Source organism: Hyaena hyaena, unplaced genomic scaffold (genome assembly GCF_003009895.1).
Source record: "Hyaena hyaena isolate Hyena2069 unplaced genomic scaffold, ASM300989v1 scaffold_1035, whole genome shotgun sequence".
Taxonomy (NCBI): Eukaryota; Metazoa; Chordata; class Mammalia; order Carnivora; family Hyaenidae; genus Hyaena; species Hyaena hyaena.
In genome coordinates this window covers 464905-483195 of record NW_024081669.1, presented here as the reverse complement: position 1 = coordinate 483195, position 18291 = coordinate 464905, and the positions used below count along the sequence as shown (strand labels likewise).

The window sequence follows — 18291 nt, the reverse complement described above, 5'->3', positions numbered from 1 at the left end:
GTGAATTGATTGAAGAATACAAGGATTATCAATTAAGAATGAAGATCGGGTTTTTGTAGTGACCAGTAACCAGTGAATTTGTAGTGGCCCAGGTCTACTCACCTCTGGGTGTTTTCACAGAGCAAAGGGAGAGAAAACAGTGCTACAAGGTTGGAACCAATTAGATTCACATAATTCTGTTACTTTAGATTTGTTAGTCTCAAACCACTGCTAACAAAGTATCCTACATTTTCAAAGCTTATGGCTGTATTGTAACCTAATATGTATAAGCCATATGTATAAACACTGTGACTGAATTGTTTCTTAGTGTAAATATTAGCATATGGCAGTTTCTCAACTTTAGCACAACTGACAAGTTGGACTGGATACCTCCTTGTTGTTGGGGACAGTTCTATTCATTGCAGGATGTTTAGCCATATCCCTGGCTCTACTTACCTGATGCCAAGTTGCACCCCTATCAGTATTGTGCTTATCACACGTGTCTCTAGACATTGCCAGATTGCCCTAGGGGTAAGCAGGGAGCAAAACTGTTTTCAGTCAAGAACCATTGGAATATGCTCATATCTAAAATAGTTGCTAATACCAATAAAGTGAATGAACCTGTGAAATATAAATTTATAAAGTTGCCAGTTTTTATGACTCAATAGCAATTTTAAATATATTTCTGTTGCTTTGTAAGACCAACAGAGTTATAAATTTACATTTCTTCTGACAGAGAAAATCATAAAGATAGACTATACTGTATAACAAGGAATATAAATAATTACTGTACACTTTGATTTTTCTTGAGAGCATTTTAAACATGGCTAATATATCCATTTTTACTGTAAGTATTTACCAAGGTGGAGTGGTTAGTTCTATATATTTTTAAATTCTGTATATCTTCTTTCATTACATATTTCTAATGTTTTAAGCAAAAGTGTATTTGTGTTTTATTTTCCAGTTGTTTTTTATCTTTATTGCTGGTGGCTGCAGTGGTATGGAAGATCAAACAAACATGTTGGGCATCTCGACGGAGAGAGGTACCAGTGATATTACTTAATCTTTTGTTTAAAGATTTCAGTAAACATGAATCACTTTTACTTAATTAGCATGTGCCTCTTAAATACACAGTTTCAAATCAACTTTACTTACTAAGATTGAACAAATCCATCTAGAATTTTTAAGCTTTAGAGCAACTTTTACCACTATCATTTTGTCAGTATCTGTAGAAACATTGTTTAGTTGTAAACAGTTATTGTAAATAGTGTTAGAATTCATATTGAATATATATATTACTATTTACTAAACAATTTGCAGTTTCTTTAAGTAGTTATAAAAACTATTTATTTTTATAAAAATCTCTGTTAGAATTTAAAAGAAAATTCTCAGTGATAAATATTTTTGGTTTTATCTCCTAGAGATTTTTAGGAATCAAATATTTACCATTTCATGATTATCTCATAATTCTAGTATGTTTGAAGTATACCTCAATTTGATACTTTCTGTGTCAGGATTAATCATGTATGTTCCCTGTAATCCTAAAATAGATAAAAACAGTAGTGCTTTTGCAGAACAACGAATGATACAAATATATTAGACAGTTTCTTAACTTTGTGTATATTAATTACTTGAAAGGAACAAAAAATATAGCAAACTGAGGGACACAAATGTGAAATAGGTTTATTGTTTTAGAGTTATATAATGAAAAAGTAAGTTTCTTTTTTTATTATAGTCTATTATATTCTATTATAGTCTATTATATTCTATTATAGTATTATAGTCTATTAGTATTAATATGGATATGCTGTTATTAGTTTTATTAGTGTTCTACTTGTTGCATTTGCCAGTATATTTTTGCAATAATATAATGCAGTGGTATAATTGTTTGCCATCTTTTTTCCACATAACAAAATAATATATGTAAAGAGTTGAAGCTAATCCAGAATATTCTAAGTTACATAATTAGTGAATGCCATGAGTTGTTCTTATTCTTCAATTTTCAAACATCCATTAAAATTCAGAGCCTAAGTATAATATGTTTTCAAACTTGATAGCCCTCCCCCAGAAATAAATTATTCATCTAGATCATTTCTGTCTCTGATTTTCTGTAAATGGTCAAAGCAACATTAATGAGAATATACTAGGTATGACCCTGTGATAAAAGTAATCCAATTGAAAAGGGTCTTATTAAATATAAATACAGAAATATTTGGCAAGAAGTAGGATTCTGCATGAAGATAAAAAGTCTTCTACACATGTTAAACCCTCTGTTAGGTGCAATTATAAATTTAAGAAAGAAGAAACAATTGGTAGGTAGGCAATATGAGGCCTTCTATAATGGCATAGGGCAAATGACAATTTATGCTTCTAATCATTAGAAAAGAAGTCAAGATCAATCAAGGAGTCTGGGTTCCACCTCATTATGACTAAGTATGTTTAAGTATCTGATTTCTAAAGTTGATTAAATGCAACTCCATAAATGTAGCATTGTGAAAAGATCAGTGTTCGACTCTGTCATTAACTATTTTCTCATTATGGTAAGTGTCCTAATTGAATTTCCTTTCCTGTAAAGGGAAGGGATTGTACTATATAACTAATTCTTCAAGCTCTGGATATACTTATATGTAATAACTAAAGTTTAGAATCACTATTAAATATTTGAGAAAACTAATGTGAATAGTTCATTTACCTATAAAAACTTTCACATTTCTCAAAATGAGTAATTACTTTTGGTTAATACAATGTTTTGGTAAATAATGTTTTTGCATTTTAGAAGTTCTGGCAAACTGATTTTAAACTTTAATTTTAATAATAAAAATATAAATTTATTTTTTTATTGGAAGTCAAAATCTTTCAGAATATATGTTGCACATTGAAAAAACAAGGGAGAAATAGGAAGGTTAGAGAACACTGGGCCAGTTCCCATTTGCACTTCTAAATGTTATCATGTCCTCTTGATAGCCTTCAATATAATGCCCCTCTTTCTAGAACTCGTCTGGGTAGTGAGTCTAATAATAATAAAATTTGCTACTTCTACTGAGATACATGATTTATCTTGTTCAGATGTCATGTGATGTTTACAATATCATGTGTTAAAATTGAGGTGTTTTCTCAAATTTAATTTTTATTATATCCTTTAAATAGATAATTCTAAATGTCTTAGAAACCATTTACATGTTGATGCACAAAGGTATCATTTTGAAGACTAATAGAGCTCTTTATGTTATTAAAAGGTTGTCATTTTGGTCTTAGAGACCAAAAGACTTTTAACTACACTATTTGTAGCTAATATAATAACCCCATTTATAGACTGTATTTGGATGAAGTTAAAAATGTGTTTTTATTTGATCCTTTCTCTATTCAGTTTTAACTGTTAAATTCACTCTCATATTCTCAAAAGGGATGTTTCCTTTATGAGGATATGTCACTTTCTCTGAAACATTAAGATATCAACTGCTGTAAGCCTCAGAAGACTATGATTAATTAGTACAATGGCAATTTATTTGTAATGGTAAATGAAAATTATTTGAAGGATTCTCCCTTCTGAATATTTCTGTGATTTTGTTAGAGGAATTATACACTACTTGTTTTTCCAAATATTAGGACTGGTTTAAAATGAAAATATCTTGAGGCACCTGGGTGACTCAGTTGGTGGAGCATCTGACTTTGGCTCAGGTCATGATCTCACAGTTCATGTGTTCAAGCTCCACATTGGGCTTTGCACTGACAGCCCAGAGCCTTCTTTGGCTTCTCCGTCTCCCTCTCTTTCTGCCCCTCCCCCGCTCATGCTCTCTCTCAAAAATAAACATTAAAAAATTTTAAACTAAAATTTAAATGAAACTATCTTTGGATTATTTTAATATATTGTTTAATTCAACCTGACATGCTGCTTTAAAAAAAAAAAAACTATTCAAAGCTTTGGTTTTTCATAAACACATCCATATTTTTTTGTGTGGTATAATTTCAATAAGAGAAGTCTATTATTACTATGTCTTATACATTTTTTAATGTTTATTCATTTTTTGAGAGAGAGAGCGCAAGAGAGCGCGCGAGTACGAGCATGGGAGGGGCAGAGAGAGAGGGAGACACAGAATCCGAAGCAGGCTCCAGGCTCTGAGCTGTCAGCACAAAACTCAATGGCAGGGCTTGAACTCAGAGACCATGAGATGGTAACCTGAGCCAAACACTTAACTGACTGAGCCACTCAGGCTCCCCAAAATCTATTATTAATGTAACACTTTTTGAATAACACCCCTGTCTATTCAGGGGCTCTAGAAAACACAAAAACACAACTACAAAGCTATATTCAGTTTAATATATCTTTTCATTTAAGAACTTCACATTCATTTCTATGATAACCTTGTTAAGGATCCTTATTATTAAGGATATGAACATTTTTAGGTGGGTGGGGTGCCATGTTAATGAATGGAAACAATATGAGGATATTGATCAGTGTAAATGTTATAATACACTATAAAGGTAGGTTCATTTTTGTATAGCTTATGATTATTACAGAGGTATTTAAAAATTTAGTTTCAATGGTACATTCAATTTTAGATAAATACTCATTACATTATATATATACATTTGTTAGGAACAAGTATATGTTAAATGAAGGCTCTTGAAATAGTCATGCTTAATAATCTTCATTTTTAAACTAAAATTTGAGGTTTTAATACGTGTCATAAGACAGAAACCTATCGAAGCATTGTAATCACTCCTTGCATTGAAGATATTTAATGTTATATTTGACGAACATGAGTGAAAATATCCTGCATATCTTAATATTTACAAGATTTTTTTTTCAGTTGGAAACATTTTTTCCAACATATTTTGAGTAGTAATTGTAGTTTGCCTCTGTTAAAGTCTAACTGTAAAATCCATGGAATAATAGATCCCATAGGCAAATGTAAAGTTATTTCTAATCAATTTCACATTACAAGTGGGTCTGTGTATTTGAGTGATATTTCCTGTATCAGCAGCTTTTCCTTCTTTTTTTAAAAACTTTTCCTTCTTTAATTCTCTTAAACTTATAACTCTTTAAAAGTTTTAAACAAATATTAATATGGAGCTTTACCACATTATTTGCTTATCTTTCATAGTCAAATATGCTCTTCTAATGCTTAAAAATCAGTAAGAAAAAACATTGCCTAGGATAAGACAAGGTCCACTGAGTGACTGACTTTGTGTTCATGATGCATTACTTTCCTTCATATTTCATAATCATTCTTGATAAAACCTAGATTTGAATTTAGCATTATAAACCTATTTTTGAGTTAAAATATACTAAAATCCAGAAGTGACTCTGAGTAACAAGCTACTTTTCTAGAGGTAAATGCATTGTCTTTCGTTCAATATCTAATTATTTTGGGACACAAAAATAGAATAAATGATAGTATCCTTAAATTATACTTTACTGAGTTCATGTCATGGTAAAATAATTAATGATAAAATATTCTCTGAGATGCTAAATTTGTGGTAAATTGATTCTTATTATTAAAGCAATGTAGCAGTGTTTTACAAAATGAATCGTTCTACTTCCTTAGACACCCAGCTTATTTAGTGAGAGAGGAGTGGGCATAGCAGAGAGAGTAACAAGAAAATGTTATTTTGGGGGGAGAAATTAAAATAAATTGATTAGGTAACGTATGCACCTTCTTACAGAATTTTTTAGCACTTTGAGAATCTGTATTTTATATAATGTTAGACATTTTAATATCTAGATAAAGCTTCCATAAAACACATTATTTTGACAAAAAAGCAAGGTTTTTTTAAAAACATAAATCATGCACTCAAATAACTGTCTTTCTTTCCACTTAATGGCCTTAGTGTTAACTTACTTTTTATCATTTTCTCTTATTGATTTTCAAAATGTAATGATTCCCTTTAATTCTTTCCACTTTTTCTTCCAAGACTTGAAATTACAGTTGTTCAGCATGCCTATTTATATTATCATAGTTTTTAAAATTAGCCTAAGTCTACATAAAAATATAACTTGAATTGAGAAGTCAGATATGTATGGGAGAATAAGATTTGAAAGTTAACTGATTCTTTCCCTGCACACCTGTTGCCAAAAATCTTATTGTAGATATAGTGCTTTCATTTTGTCAGTTCAGCAAAGACGTATTAATCTCTTGCAATATTCCAGACAGATTGATAAATACTGCAGATATAAAGAAAAGGACGTGGACCCTATAATTTGGGGAATTCATAGTTATAAAATTTTCAGTAAGATACACATATATGTACATGATCTCAAAGGAACATTTCACTTTGTTGCGGTGCCACCTTGATGGGGTGAGATGCTATATTAAACAGTTTTCTGGATTGAGATTAGTAATGGAAGTAAAAATAAACTGTTGCATAACTGTACATAGAATTAATTTCTAAAAGAATAACATAAAAACTTTTAGCATTGAACAGTGCATTTATTAATACAATATAAAATTGCATAAAATTAAAATTTTCATTTGTTATATGTTATTATCTAGAATTTAGACCCAGTTGTTTATGAAGAAGACATGGCCAGGAATACTGAATTTCTGTCAATAAATTTTAATCTGATTCATCATAAAATCTTATACATCTAATACACACCTTTGTGTCTGTTTATGTATGTCTCCAGTGTATATGTGTAGGTATGTGTTTTTATACTAAAAAAACTCATTGTTCTTCTAAAATTCAAATTTAACTGAACATTCAGTGTTTTTATTGCCCAATCTGGCAACCCTGTTTCCAGTACAAACATTCACCCTGGAACTGAGGGGTAGGTTCAATGGTACAAAATTCACATGGATGGATGGAGAGAGAGAGAAAGAGAGAGAGAGAGAGAAAAGGAGAAATAATTCTCCAAAGTTAAATGTTGATTTGTTTTCAAAACAAGTGGGAGTTTTACTGGGCAATCAAAAATAGAAAATGTTTACTTTGGGTATTACCCTTCAAAATCAAAGGAAAAACTCTTGACTTAACAAATAGATTTATAGGGATATATCCTAAAAATATAAGCTTGCCTACTTTTTCAAAATACATTCATACAAAGATATTTATAGAGAGTTTTTTGGTATGTCAACAATTTCATGTCATTCAGAAAGCTTCTTGAAATGATTCCATTTTCTAATAATGGGATATTATGTAACTAAAAACTAAGAAGGAGAGGGGCGCCTGAGTGGCTCAGTCGGTTAAGTGTCTGACTTCGGCTCAGGTCATGATCTCACGATTCGTGGTTTCGAGCCCCACATTGGGCTCTGTGCTGACAGCTAGCTCTGAGCCTGGAGCCTGCTTTAGATTCTGTGTCTCCCTCTCTCTGCCCCTCCCTGTGCTCATACTCTCTCTCTCTCTAAAAATGAATAAATCTTAAAAAATAAAAAGAATAGAATTACTTAGAAATTTTATTGTGTATCATTCACATACATACATTGAAAGGAAAGTAGAAGCAAAATAAATTGGTAAGGTATTAATAAAACTTGTTCATATTTACGGTTCAGTTTTGTTATAAGTCACTTTTGATTCAAGTAAAAATGTTTTGTTTCATATAGTATCATTGACTGAATAATCAAGTTTGTGTCTGTGCAGGCCATGATGTATATATTATAACTGCTAGCTGGCCAGTAGTGATTGTATGATTTCACTGGTTGTAAGAAACATGTTTCAGAGATGCTTAGATGGGAAAACAAATGTGTCTTAGAATCAAAATGTGGTAGGCCCTACTTTATAAGGTTTTTAGTACTAAGTAAGTTAATGCACGCTAAGTGCTCACCACACTGCCTTTTTCCTTACTGGAATTCAACAAATGTTAGCTGTTATTGGTATGTGATATAAATAATGATTAACATTATATTATGCATTAATATTAGTAACAGCAACTCCTGTACATCTTAGATTCTTCTCCTCCTCCATGTACACTCTAACACAGTTGTTCTCAATTCAGTAGGTCCTTTAGAAACACCTGTTGATCTTAAAAAATTATATGTATATATCCTTGAGAGCCACTCCACAGTTCCACCCTCTATAGACCTACAAATCAAAATTCTGTGAAGCTGAGCTTTATGAGTCTATTTCTAGAGTCTACAATAGATTCTATTATGCACCATTAGCATTGAAACTCGGCTTTGGCTTTTACTCTTAGAGAGATGGAAAATCTTTGAAGGGTTTTCAACAGAGGAGTTAAGTGGTTTGAGTTTAAAAGATATGATTTGAAATGGATAATTCTGCTGTTGTGTTGAGACTAGACTAAGATAAACAATTGTGGACATAGGGAGACAGGTAAGGAGGTTACCATCCTACCCGATAAGCAATGATGATTGCTTAAATGAAGAGGTCGCAATGGGTATAGCAAGAAGTGATCAGATTTTGAATATGTTTTGAAGTAACAGGATTGGATAGATGGGGAGGTGTGAGAAAGAATTAAACCAATCACGACTTCAAAAGAATATAAACCAAGCATGACTAGAAGATTTGCCTGAACAACTGTAGGGATAAAATTGCCATCAATGGAAATGGGGTTGATGGAAAGTAAAATTGGTTCGGGGAAAGGATTTCAATTTTTACATGTTAAATTTGAGACATCTATTGGACATCCAATTAGATCAGTCAGGGAAGTAGGTGGCTCTGGCAAGAGGAAAAGGTGTAAGCAGGAGATATAAATTTGGGAGTCCCAGTGCATCAATGATATTTAAAGCCTTGGGAGTGGTGGTATTCCCAAAAGAGGAGGGTTAAACGCTCAAGTATTCAAACTTAGTGTTATGAATTGAATATACCCTCTCCCAAATTCGTATGTTGAGGCCCTAAACCCCAAGGTTGTGGTATTTGGAAGTGAGGCCTTTAGGAGGTATTTGGGCTGACATGATGTTGGTACTCTCATATAGAAATAATGCCATTATGATGAGAAACAGAGAAAGAGTGCTTTCTCTCTGACAGTACACAAGGAAGAAGTCATATGAGCACACAGCAAAATAGTAGCTGTCGGAAAGCCAGGAATATGGCCCTCCAACAACCACATCTGCCAGCACCTCTGTCTTGGACTTCCTAGCCTTTAGAACTATGAGAAATAAATGTATCCTGTTTAAGTCATTCAGTTTATGGTATTTTATTATAGCAGCCTGAGCTAAGATACTCAAGAAATCAGAGAGAAGACAAAATCAGCAAAGAATACTGCAAAGTTGCAAAAAAGAGCTAAGTAAATATGAGCTCCTGGAAGCTGAGGAAACCCTCAGCTGTGTAAAAGAGTAGAGAGTTTAATTTTATCCAGGGGAAGAAGTTTGAAACAAACTCTGGAGAACTTCAAGGCTAATGGCTTCCTTGGGGGGGGGGGGTGGGGGAATGGTGACTGTGTTGCTAAGCAATGCACAGGAGTCTGACAGCTCCACCATAAATCAGCTAGAAGTTTTCCAGAAAGATCCAGTGATAGGAGAAGTTAAGATTTCCCCTGAGGTTGTAAAAAATGTCAAACACTAGTTTCAAATATTACCCCTACAATGGACCCAAAATTAATTGAATCAATTTAGGGGCCAAGTTAAACTTTAGCACATTATCAAAAGCAATAAAGTAATCAGTTATCAACTCATGGAGGCTAAGAGCTGGGTGTGATACCAAAGAAGGCAGGTGGCTTCATAGAAAGATCTCACATAGACGCAATGAGAGCCCTGATAGAAACCATTCATCTCACATGACAGTGCACATCCCCAAAGCTGCACCCTCTGAGGAACTTCACAGGCTACATTGGAGAGAAAATAGACTTCACTAAAATATCCCCACCAAGTCCCTAAACAAATAAGAATATGAAAACAAAACTTGTGGAGGAGGGAAGGGAATCACTATACAGAATTGTTACGTTCTATTACAGAAAACAGTATTGCTGTTATGATAGTATTCCTGTTCTCCTGGCTCCTTCACACTCATTTTGTGTGACCAGTTTGTTCCTGTACCTTTTATTCCTCCTTTGTTTTCTAGACACATGTTTTCCATTTCCCAAGTAATTTGATATCATAAAATTTTATTCTAATGGTAGAAGAGATTTTTAGAAGTCATTCTCCACCCTATTGGAAGTAAACCTGGGCAGATTGCTATCAAATTAAGCATCAACTTTGTTCCTTTTACATTTTTGCATATTAATATCTGTTTTTAATATGGGATATATCTATGCTTCAAAATTTAAAATGTGTACCCCTGTTACCTAGTCACTCACTTTTCTCCTCAGAATCAATGTTAACAAGTTGTGTGTGTGTGTGTGTGTGTGTGTGTATTCTCTTGAAATTATTTGGTAACATACACCAGTAAATATGAACATGCTTTCTTTTTCCACATTGCTTCCTCTAATGGTAGCATATTATATACAACCAGTTTGGCAGATTTTAGCATAACTTTTCAAGTCTAATATATTCTATAATTCTTAATTAAATATTTCATGTCATTGAGCAGTGAAAACGTATAAATTAACTTTTACATGATACATCACATTTTGACTATTTTTAGACCTTTTTTCTATTCCATTTATTTCTAAGGTGCAGTCATACATTTAGAACATTCTTTTCTTTTTCTTTTTTTCTTTTTTCTTTTATTTTTGGGAGGGAGAGACACACACAGAGTGTCAGCAGGGGAGGGGCAGAGAGAGACAGAGACACAGAATACAAAGCAGGCTCCAGGCTCTGAATTGTCAGCACAGAGCCTGATGCGGGGCTCTAACTCAGGAACCACAAAATCATGACCTGAGCCGAAGTCGCTTAACTGACTGAGCCACCCAGGTGCCCCTAGAATATTCTTTCAAAGAGATTTTTGTAAGAATTCTAGGATACTATTCTAGCTAGGCAACTCTGAGAAATAATTCTTAAAACCACACTCCAATGGACTCATGGCTCTTGTTAAAACTTATAAGTCTTATAAGAAAAATTACTGAGTTATTTTAGTAAGAAATTTAAGACACATCAAGCTAAATCATAATCTTAGAGTTTCACTCATGTGTAGAATTTAAGAAACAAAATGAACAAATAAATGAAAAGAGACAAACTGGTGGTTATCAAAAGGGAGGGGTTAGGAGGATCAGTAAAATAGTTGAAGGGGATTAAGAGTTCACTTATCATGATGAGCACTGAGTAATGTATTGAATTGTTGAATCACTCTATTGTACACCTAAAACTAATATAACACTGTCCGTGAATTATACTGGAATTTAAAAACTAAAAATAAATGCCAAGTTATTATTGTAAAAGAACACGAGTTTCAATAAAATATAGGTTAGCAAGATCTGACTTAGTCTATTTCTTTTAAAGTGCCTCACTAAAATTTTTAACTTCTTTTTTCTTCTTAGTACATCCTAAAGTTCTGACATTATGGACTCTAGTAAGCTTTATAATTGGAATACTGTCTTTGACTTTCAAAAACCATACATAATTAAACAATTCTACATAAGGCCCATAGTTTCCTACTCAAAGTATAACATTAGAAGAATAAGGTCATAAAATACAGTAAGTAAGTAGGTAATGCTGATTGTGTGTGCAGGAATCCTGCTTTGGGGCTCTAACATAGACTCCTATATGCTTCCTCAGAAGTGAGGGCCTCAGTACATTATTAATCAATTCACACTAGTTCCTGAACCATACTCCAATTACTGGCAGCTGAAATCCCGTTTTGGAGATGACATGGTAAATGATGTACTTGCCTATCAGCTAGGTTGTGCAAAATGTATTTCTCAAGAACACCTTATTTGCCTAACATACATTGCTTAGGAACTACCCAGTATTGGGCAAACCACTCTGTTGTGTTTCATTTAAAACTGAAAAGTTTGGGGCACTTGGGTGGCTCAGTTGGTTAAATGTCCGACTTCCACTCAGGTCATGATCTCACAGTTCCTGAGTTTGAGCCCCACACAGCTTTTGAGTTTGAGCCCCACACTGGGCTCTGTGCTGATAGCTCAGAGCTTGGAGCCAGCTTCAGATTCTGTGTCTCCCTCTCCCTCTGCCCCTCCTTCGCTCATGCTCTGCCTGCCTCTCTCTCTCTCTCTCTTTCTCAAAAATATTAAAAGAATTCTTTTAAACTGAAAAGTTCATACATTGTTAAGATTGAATGTAGAGTCGTGTTGTGGCTCGAAACTTAGGTAGGTGGATGATGATTGTTCAGAATATTATTATCTTGGATCATAGTTTTGTAATCTTAATATTTCACAAATTAGAGTTAATGCTTTTTTAAGGCTGCTAACCTCTTTTTTCTTTAGTATGTATAGTAAAGTGGATTACTGTGTTTTAATACATCTTTTCAATGTATTGGGGCAATTTTTTTCCAGATGAAAACATCTCATTTTGTTTTAGAGATTAATTCATAATTAGGATTTGCCTAATTAAATTTGTTTTCCATTTAATTTTGATGGGTCTATTTTATCAAGAAAAATATATAGTAATTGAAAGTATATATTAGATGAATCAGTTAGAGATGCCTTGAGTGCCAATAACCTATTAAAAGATCAAAAAAAAATTTTTTTAATGTTTTTATTTATTTCTAGGAGATAGAGAGAGAGAGAGAGAGAGAGAGAGACAGCGTGAGCAGGGGAGGGTCAGAGAGAGAGGGAGTCACAGACTGAAACAGGCTCCAGGCTCCGAGCTGGCAGTCAGCACAGAGCCCGACGCGGGGCTCGAACCCACGAACCGTGAGATCATGACCTAAGCGAAAGTCGGACGCTTAACCGACTAAGCCACCCAGGCTCCCCTAAAAGATCAAAAATTTTTAAGAATCATTTCTCTTTGATGTCTCTGTTGATAGTTTTTGTCTGTTTTTAATTTAAAAGTATAATCATATATTGATTCAAATTCTATATTTAGGTGTAATTTTAGATCAGTATAAGAACACATTTTTTCCTTATTTTGTTAAGACTTACTCATTTTTTACATCTCCTAATTAGCAAATTACCTGCTCATTAGTGAATAACTAGAAGGTATTTTAATAACAGTAAGTTTAATTAGGATGGTGAAAACCAAATAAATTCTCCAGAAAGTTCTTGCAAGGAGAATAATGCATACATAATAAGTAACAACCACAATGTCTGTGATTCCTTTTGTTTAACCTTTATAAAACCTTTATAGTCTTGCTACCTGATGAGTGAAATATTTGGTGGCAGCTTGAGTACTATCATCCTTTATCTAGTTGTTACTCTACTTAATATGCCTCATTATTGTGCCTTGAATTACTTTTTATTTTTCGTAAGATAAATGTTTGATTTCAAATGAAGGTGACTTTGATGCTCAAAGCTGGCAGTTAATGATAACAGTGGAATAACTTTTTATGTGTGTAGTACATAGACTCACGTCTGGCAGAGGTTATTGTCATACATAGTAAGTGACCGGCATATTTTTTGCCGCCTATTAAATCTTGGTGATACGTGTTATTTCAGCTAGAGGAAAAAAAAAAATATTATGGTAAGTACTTCTTGATATTGAAGTTTACAAGAAATAGAACAAATTCTAATTAGCTTTACCTTTTTCTCATTGCCAAAAATTTAATAATGAATGTGAACTTAATCTGAGTACAGGAGCGTTAAACAAAATAAACCATATCCATTGAATATATGATATCCAATTGCTAAAGTCATGTTCCAGCTTTTATTGTATTAAAGATTCTAAATTCTAGAAATATCACTTTTTGGTAACTATTTTCAGTTAGTATTGATCATAAAGACATTGATAATATCTGTAAGGACTGGATGTTACCCTAAATTTCTTCACCAGAATTTAGATCTTAAATATAAAGGCTTCAGCAAGTCCTCAATGTTTGGCCAAATCTTAGATTTTATCTTTTCAAAAATATGATCTGGTGGGGAAGAAAGCAAATGTAGACTGTTTTGAACAGTATTTTAAAATTTATTTTGCTGTTCAAGTTTTTAATTAAATTTAATTTTTAGATAAGTAATATTCAAAACTAGAACAAAATAGACTTCTGGGGAAGATGATGGAGTAGGAAGACCCTAAACTCACCTAGTCCTAGTCCTAGTCCCATGGGTATAACTAGAGAATACTCACATTAGTGCAGATAACCCAGAAAAATGACTTTAAGACTGGCAGAAGCTGCACTGAAAAAGTTATGAAGGCCAGAGAATGGGTAGGGAGCTAATCTCCATGGTACTGTCCACTGGCAGGTGGGAGCATCAAGCAGGGAGAGTTCTGAGAAACAGACTATCAGACTGGGGAGCCTGCGAGGGGAAGAGAAAACCCCATAGCATTTGGCTTTGAAAATCAGGGGCTGAATTTCCTAAATTCTTATAACCTGAGGCACTTAAAGCCAGGAACTTTAAAAAACAGCAGGTTCAGCTCTGAGAGAGCCCAATGAGGGAGTGGAGAGGAAGTGGGAGGAAGCTGAGTCTCCACCCTTTAAAGAGATAGCACAACAAACCTTGTGCAGAAATATAGCTTAAAAGCAGCAGTTTGAAGTGTGCCTGGGGCAAACTGGAGGGAGAGTTAGTTACTAATCTTAAAGTTCCCTGAGGGCCTTCTTCAGAAACAAAGGCAATTGGCTGGCACCATTTCCGTCCCTGCCCCCCAGGGTAATCACAAGGCTACTTGCTGGAACCAGTGCATTCACCACCTAACTTGCCTATGTAGCACTCCACCCCCCATCCTCCCCACCCCCCACCCCACCCCCCATCCCCGCAGCCAGGTCAGACTCCATCTGGCTGCTGCAGGTACTCTCCCCAAAAGACCAGCAAATTTGCCAATACTGTGTCTCCTGACCTCTTGCTGAGGACACATACACTTTGCTAAAACTACATTCCCTGCCCTTCCACGTCCACTTATGCAGCAACCCCAACTAGAAAGGTCTGTGTTTTGGGAATGGCTGCATATCCCTTGTGGAAGAGGACCTGTGCCACCTTTGTTAAAAATGTGTGTCCCACCCATTACTTAAAACATGTTTTTAATGTTTTATTTATTTCTGAGAGAGAGAGAGAGAGAGAGAGCCTGAGCAGGGGAGGGTCAGTGAGAGAGGGAGATAACAGAATCTGAAACAGGCTCCAGGCACTGAGCTAGCTGTCAGTACAGAGCCTGATGCGGAGCTCAAACCCACGAACGTGGGGCTCAAACCCACAAACTCCGACATCATGACCTGAGCCAAAGTCTGATGCTTAACTGACTGTGCCACCCAGGTGCCCCCTGCCCCATTACTTTAAAGAGCAAGAGACATAGCTGATTTTCCTAACACACAGAAATAGACACATGATTGGCAAAATGAGGAGACAGGAATATGTCTCAAATAAAAGAACAGGACAATATCATAGGAAGAGAACTAAGCAAAATGGAGATAAGTAATATGCCTGAGAGTGAACTTAAAGTAATGAGCATAAAGATACTGGACTTGAGAAAATTGTGGAGGGCATTAGTGAGATTCCTAACACAGAAAAGTAGCAAACACAAAAGCAGTAAAAATAAATAAATCTGTAAAAATCAGTCAAAGAGTTCACAGAATAAAAGGATATAAAATATGACACCAAATACCTAAAACATGGAGTGGGGGGAGAGGAGTAAAGAATAGATTCAGAGGTAAATGGACATCAACTTTATATCGAATGCTATGTGAAGATGTTATATCCTAACCAAATGGTAACCACAAATCAAAAACCAGTAATAGATATGCTAAGAATAAAGAGAAGGGAATCCAAATATAACAATAAAGAAAGCCAGCAAACCATGAAAGTAAGAGAAGAAAAGATCAGAGAAGAAACGAAAAAAAACCCACAAAACAAGAGACAAAATGGTAATAAATATATATCTGTCAGTAATTACATTGAATGTAAATGGCCTAAATGCTACAGTCAAAAGACATAAGGTGACAGACTAATAAAAAAAAAAAAAAAGACAAGACCCATCTATATGCTGCCTACAGAGAAAGAGGCTCATTTCAGGCCTAAGGATGCCTGCAGATTGAAAGTAAGGGGATTTAGAAACATTTACCATGCAAATGGATATCAAAAAAAAGCCGAGGTAGCAAAACTAATATTGGACAAAATGGACTTTAAAACAAAGATTGTTAAAAGAGACAAAGAAGGACACAATATAATAAAAAAGGGGACAATCCAACAAGAAATAATTGTAAACATTTATGCACACAACATGAGAGTACCCAAATATATAAAACAATTAATAACAAGCATAAAGGAACTAATCGATAGTGATACAATAATAGTAGGGGACTTTCACACCCCACTTATATCAATGGACAGATCATCCAAACAAAATCAACAAGGAAACAATTGCTTTGAATGACACACTGATCCAGATAGATTTAACAAATATATTCAGAACATTCCATCTTAAAACAGAATACACATTCTTTTTAACTGGACATGGGACTTTCTTCTGAATGGATCACATATTAGGCCACAAAAGTCTCAGCAAGTTAAAAAGATTGAAGTCATACCATTCATCTTTTCTAACCACAATACCAAGAAACTAGACCACAAGAAAAAATCTGAAATGAGCACAAATACATGGAGAGTAAACAACATGGTACTAAACAATGAATTGCCCAACGAAGAAATCAGAATTACCACAGTATTACCAACAGTTGTAAAAGGATATTATGAAAAATTATATGCTAACAAATTGGACAACTGAGAAGAAAAGGATAAATTCCCAGAAACATATAACCTCACAAAAGGGAATCAGTAAGAAACAGAACATTTGTACACACTGATTATCAGCAATGAAATAGAAACAGTAATTAAAAAAACTCCAAAATAAACAAAAGTCCAGGACCAGAGGACTTCACAGGTGAATTCTACCAAACATTTTAAAAATGAGTTAATAACAATAGAACTCCCTTATGACCCAGCAATAGCACTGCTAGGAATTTACCCAAGGGATACAGAAATGCTGAGGCATAGGAGCACATGTACCCCAATGTTCATAGCAGCACTCTCCACAATAGCTAATACATGGAAAGAGCCTAAGTGTCCATCAACAGATGAATGGATCAAGAAGATGTGGTTTATCTATACCATGGAATACTACATGGCAATGAGAAACAATGAAATCTGGCCATGTGTAGCAACATGGATGGACCTTGAGGGTGTTATGCTGAGCGAAATAAGTCAGGCAGAGAAGGACAAATACCATATGTTTGCACGTATAGGAGGATTAGGAGGAACTTGACGGAGGACCAAGGGGGAGAAGAAGGGCGGAAATGGTGGGGGAAAGGGAGAGAGGCAAACCATGAGAGACTCTTGAATGCTGACAAAAACTGAGGACTGATGGATGTGGGGGGGAGGGGGGGATGGGCATGAAGGAGGGCACTTTGGGGATGAGCACTGAGTGTTATGTAGAAACTAATTTGACAATAAACTATTTGTAAAAAAAATAAAATAAAAATAAAATAAAATAAAAATGAGTTAATACCTATTATTCTCAAACTATTCCCCAAAAAAAGGAAGGAAAACTTCCAAATTCATTCTAGGCAGCCAGCATTATCCTGATACCAAAACTAGATAAAGATACCACATAAAAAGAGAACTACAGGCCAGTATCTCTGATGAACATAGATGCAAAAAATCCTTAACAAAATACTAGCAAATCAAATCCAACAGTACATTAAAGAAAAATCATTCACTATGATGTAGGGGGATTTACTCCTGGGATGCAGGGGGTGGTTCAGTAGTGTAGAGGAAATATGCCTGAACATAATGAAGGCCATATATGAAAAACCCACAGGTAATATCATGGGGAAATTCAATGGGTAAATACAAGAGCTCTTCCCCTAAGACCAAGAACAAGACAAAGATGTCCACTCTTCATCATTTTTATCCAATATATTATTGGAAGGCCTAGCCACAGCAGTTAGACAACAGAAAGAGGAAGGAAGGAAGGAAGGAAGGAAGGAAGGAAGGAAGGAAGGAAGGAAGGAAGGAAGGAAGGAAGGAAGGAAGGAAGGAAGAGAGGAAGGAAGGAAGGAAGAAAGGCATCCAAATTGGTGAGAAGTAAAACTTTTACTATTTGGGGAATGACACTATACTATATATAGAAAACCTGGAAGACTCCACCAAAAAAACTATAATTGATAAACAAATTCAGTAAAGTTGCAGGATATAAAATCAATGTGCAGAAATCTGTTGCAGTCCTATATACTAATAATGAAGCAAGAGAAAGTAAGAAAACAATCTCATTTATAGTTGCATGAAAAAGGTTAAAATACCTAGGAGTAAACTTAACCAGAGAGGTGAAAGCCTGTAGTCTGAAAAGTATAAAACATTGTTGGAAGAAATTGGAGATGACACAAGGAAACAAAAAGACCTTCCATGCTTGTGCATTGTAAGAACAAATATTGCTAAAACATCTGTACTAC

General features: G+C 34.5%; 1 protein-coding gene across 1 annotated transcript in view; it reads left to right on the top strand.

Moving 5' to 3' along the window:
• LOC120223757 (attractin-like protein 1) overlaps nt 1–18291 on the top strand; it is a 519004-nt gene that overhangs the window by 131377 nt on the left and 369336 nt on the right. The window contains exon 8 of the mRNA XM_039221981.1: nt 944–1022. Within this exon, the coding sequence (XP_039077912.1) occupies nt 944–1022 (79 nt within the window). The remainder of the gene's footprint in view (nt 1–943; nt 1023–18291) is intronic.